The sequence below is a fragment of the Clupea harengus genome, unplaced genomic scaffold, assembly GCF_900700415.2.
Source record: "Clupea harengus unplaced genomic scaffold, Ch_v2.0.2, whole genome shotgun sequence".
Taxonomy (NCBI): Eukaryota; Metazoa; Chordata; class Actinopteri; order Clupeiformes; family Clupeidae; genus Clupea; species Clupea harengus.
Genome location: NW_024879577.1, coordinates 77916 through 82500, shown reverse-complemented (window position 1 = coordinate 82500; position 4585 = coordinate 77916). Strand labels below are relative to the sequence as shown.

The following is a 4585-nucleotide window of genomic DNA, read 5'->3' as shown; positions in this document are numbered from 1 at the left end:
GCTTCCTTAAAGTGACTTGAACAATCCGCAAGACCGTGGGTGAACAGCCGTCTTCAATTTCTTCTACTATCGTATTACTCAGAGTCTCAGAAACCGATCAAATGAGCTTATTTGTGCATAGCTTGTATTGTAGCACTGTTACAAACACATAGTCAGCCTACGGTTAATGAATCTCGGACTCACAACTCGAGCCTGACGAGGGGGTGGCTCACTTCGGCTGTAGGAATGTGGTCTACTGTCGTTTCAAGAGACGTGGAATGCTCAATTTAAACTCTACTTGCCGTTCCACTTTCAAAAAGATACTTGCTAGTTGATCTCTGTTCAACAGTAAGTGTCTGCTGAGATTACTGTACGTGTAAATTCAGTTAAAGACAGACCCGTGTTAGTGTGTGACCCACCTTTGGCCGCCGTTCGCGTAACTCCAAAAACCAGAACCCAGAGAAACACTAAAGTTCTCGCCGCCTCCATCGAGCGAGACCAACATTAGTCCATATTCCCTCCAGTAACGTATATTCCGTTCGAGTGCCGCTCCCCAACACGTTTGTTCTTGTAAATCCTCCTCGCACGTCCAACTGGTTGTTTTCTCCGCCGAGTCCCACAACACAACTTCCTGCCTGGAATTTCGACTGTGCTCCTGGCAGAGCTGGGTCAGTCCGTGTGTGCGTTCGTAGTAGAGAGTGTGTGTCATGGGAGGCGCGTTCCCGTCGAAAGCAGGGGTGGGGACTGACAATTGCGGACGGTTGACTTCGACGACTGCCCTCCTGCTGTCAGAAAGTCAGGAGGCCGGGAGACTACGCACTCAACTATTGTTGCTGGTCAGTGACGTTACTGCTTCACTTGTTGCCCTTGGCGTAAATGCGAATTTGAGCGCCAGGTTGAAAACATGATTGTTTAACTCAGGGGAAAATTGGGTTACTGGACGGTGTGTTTATATCAGGGGGACTCATTCAAATTAGTAAACCCCCCGAGTATTTGTGCCCCCCGTAATGGTATGTCGCCCGTGTCAAATATCATAATTGCAGCCGATGACTGCAACCACAGAGCAGACTAATTATTACAATCACTGTGTTATTCTATGGAATGGCGCCCCCGGTGTTTTCGGTGTTTTATAGTAATGACTAAACAGCTACTGCTGTATGACATGCTTATTGCTTACAGCTTTTTCCGCGTGCGTATTTCAAGCGCTTGTAATCCAGAGATGCCATCGGTGCATTTCTGACATAGTTCACAGGGCCGTCTCCCCCCTCGAGCCCCTGCGGAGGGAGCAGCGGAGGAAGAGGAAGAAGAATAAAGTCCATTCATCCGAAACTATCCAACCCCCCTCCCCTCCCACACTTCTCCAGCCCATAATATGGACAGCAGCTCTCCCTCTCTCTCTCTCTCTCTTACTTTCTCTTTGCCTGTGTGTGTGAGTTTGGAGTGTAAACCAGGGAATAAAGAATTGTATGTCATTTTGGTGATGGATATCTTTGATCCTGTGAAGATCACTGAAGAGAAATGTGAGACCTACTCACATGTGTGTGTGTGTGTGTGTGTGTGTGTGTGTGTGTGTGTATGTGAGTGTGTGTGTGTGTATGGTGTGTAAGGGGGGGGGGGGGGGGGGGGGGCAAATTGAGTGAAAAGGAAGCGAGTGACAGGTCTTCCTCCAGAGACTCCACTGGTTTAGCTCTGGGAGAAATGGCTCCACTGGTCAGTGATTAGCCTCCCAAGGTCACAGGGTTGTTCCCAAGGTCACAGGGTTGTTCCTACACCAGAGAAAGACAAAGCGTGGAGCCAGAGCCGTGACGGGATGACCGGCCTCTGCCCCGTCACACAGCGTCCTCCACTACCCTCTCCCTGATAACCTCCTGACTCACCCTGCCTTCTCACTACACCCAGTTATCCACACTTTACACCAGTCAGCCTGTGGGTTATCTACCCAACCATGAATGGAGAGAGGTGCTGACGCTCTAGTGCTGTACTTATTACAGTGTGGCAACAAAGGTAACCTAGGCTACAGGCCTATCCACAGGTCAGATTGTTTACAATACAATTCTATAGAAATGCCACTGCGGTATCAAACTTAACTCTCTCAGACTATAGGCCTGTATATAGATGATTGAGATGACAAACCTCTCCTAGACTATAGGCCTGAATATAGATGATTGAGATGACAAATCTCTACTAGACTATAGGCCTGAATATAGATGATTGAGATGACCAATCTCTACTAGACTATAGGCCTGAATATATATAGATGATTGAGATGACAAACCTCTCCTAGACTACAGGACACACTCCAATACACTCCTGGATCCACGTGCACAGATCACACTCCAATACACTCCTGGATCCACTTTTCTTTAACCAAAACCAAAAACCTTTGCCATAACCAAAAACCTTTGCTAACCCTAGGTTAGTTGTGCAATTAGCAATTACATCCAACCCTCAACTTTTTCCACATATTAATGTTCCATTTAAAACACATCCCAACTCTGTTAACATGTGTGTTGTCTGAAACATTTTGCGTAAAGACTAATGCTTAATTTATGCTACTCCGAGCCCTCTCCGAGCAAACCTCGTACGGGAATCTTGTACGGGAAGTTAGAAAAATGAGTAGGTGCACGACAGCCTCTCCGAGGTGCTCGGAGAGGGTTCGGAGAGAGCGGTTAAAGTCGGAGAGGCGTTCCCTGTGTTCGGAGAGGCGTTCCCTGTGAGTAGCATACATTTCGCTTAAGCATGTTTTAGCAGAGGAATTCTTCTCATGGAGAGGGTGAATTAGGGCTGGCCAATTTGAGTGTGATATTTCACTAAATGGTCATCTTTGTGTGTGTGGTATGATGCCAAACAGAGGAAACAGAAATAAACGAACAACACGTGCTATAGATAACCTTTTTTTTATTAGTTCTTCACTTAAAGCTTTCTTTAAACACAACTTGATGTGCTAGAGGAGAAAAGGGAGGTGCATTCAGAAAGAGAGAGAGAAAGAGACAGAGAGAGAGAGAAAGAGACAGAGAGAGAGAGATAGAGGGAGAGAAAGAGACAGAGAGAGAAAGAGACAGAGAGAGAGAGAGACAGAGAGAGAGAGAGACAGAGGTGCCTAAGAACGAGGAGAGAGAGAGAGAGAAAGAGACAGAGAGAGAGAGATAGAGGGAGAGAAAGAGACAGAGAGAGAAAGAGACAGAGAGAGAAAGAGACAGAGAGAGAGTGAGAGAGAAAGAGACAGAGAGAGAGAGAGAGAGAAAGAGACAGAGGTGCGTAAGAACGAGGAGAGAGGTTCTGTGATTAGAGGTGCAGGTGAAGCCAGAAGGAGGCAATGGGGAGACCTCACAGTCACATTGGGGAGACCTCACAGTCACATTGGCTTTTTTGGGGGGTGGGGGGTGGTGGTTGGTAGGGGGGGGCAGGAAGAGGGTGGGCGGGGGTGAAAATCCAAAATAACTTTTAAGACCACTGCTCCCCTCGGTCACTTCACTTCCGTACAGCTTTAGCTGACAGCAGGTTTGACACATTAACATGGAAAGGCAATTAAATTAATACATACCTAAAATTCACAAGTCAAAAACATGCCAGAACATCGATATCACAAGCATGGCTTTGGTGTAGTCATGGTTAGTCTGTGAATGTTATCACAAAAGCATACAGGCAGACATATGCATCCATTTTGACCAATCAGCTGACTCGATGATGAAGGTCATTTGAAGTAAATCATCCTACAATTGCTAGCGTCTTGCTTATGATAAAAGCCACAATGGCATAATCCTATACTAAAGGATATGAAAAAAAAAAAGATGAACCAAGAATATGTAACCAAACGCCCAAACAACGGTCCCCAACTGCAACCGTGTGTGACCACACACCATCACAACTACAGTCAATCCCATGCTTGTGATATCAGCTATATTGTTGGCCTTACCATAGAGGATAATAAGACAAGCACAGGCAGGTCACACACGCCACCCTGTTGACATGATCAGTCCCTTTAGCAGAACTGCAGCCTGCTCCAGTGCAGTGTGTTAGCGGCCTCTAACTGCAACCTGCTCCGGTGCAGTGAGTTAGCGGCCTCTGACTGCAGCCTGCTCCAGTGCAGTGCGTTAGCGGCCTCTAACTGCAGCCTGCTCCAGTGCAGTGTGTTAGCGGCCTCTGACTGCAGCCTCTAACTGCAGCCTGCTCCAGTGCAGTGCGTTAGCGGCCTCTAACTGCAGCCTGCTCCAGTGCAGTGTGTTAGCGGCCTCTGACTGCAGCCTGCTCCAGTGCAGTGTGTTAGCGGCCTCTAACTGCAGCCTCTAACTGCAGCCTGCTCCAATGCAGTGCGCTAGCGGCCTCTAACTGCAGCCTGCTCCAATGCAGTGCGCTAGCGGCCTCTAACTGCAGCCTGCTCCAGTGCAGTGAGTTAGCGGCCTCTAACTGCAGCCTGCTCCAATGCAGTGCGTTAGCGGCCTCTGACATTAGCCTAGCATGCAGAGGCCCATGAGTCAAGTGCTTCTCCAGAGCAGAGTACAACAGAGTAAATTATGTGTGTGTGTGTGTGTGTGTGACTGTGCGTGTGTTTGTGTTTAAGTGTGTGTGTGCATGTGCGTGTGTGTTTGTGTGTGAGTTTAAGTGT

The 4585-nt window shown here is 47.8% G+C and overlaps 1 protein-coding gene across 1 annotated transcript in view; it reads right to left on the bottom strand.

Annotated features, from left to right (window-relative positions):
* erbb2 (erb-b2 receptor tyrosine kinase 2) overlaps positions 1-782 on the bottom strand; it is a 41367-nt gene extending 40585 nt beyond the window's left edge. The window contains 1 exon segment of the mRNA XM_042704041.1: positions 399-782. Coding sequence (XP_042559975.1) covers positions 399-468 — 70 coding nt within the window. The 5' untranslated portion in view covers positions 469-782.
* Between the last annotated feature and the right edge of the window lie 3803 nt (positions 783-4585).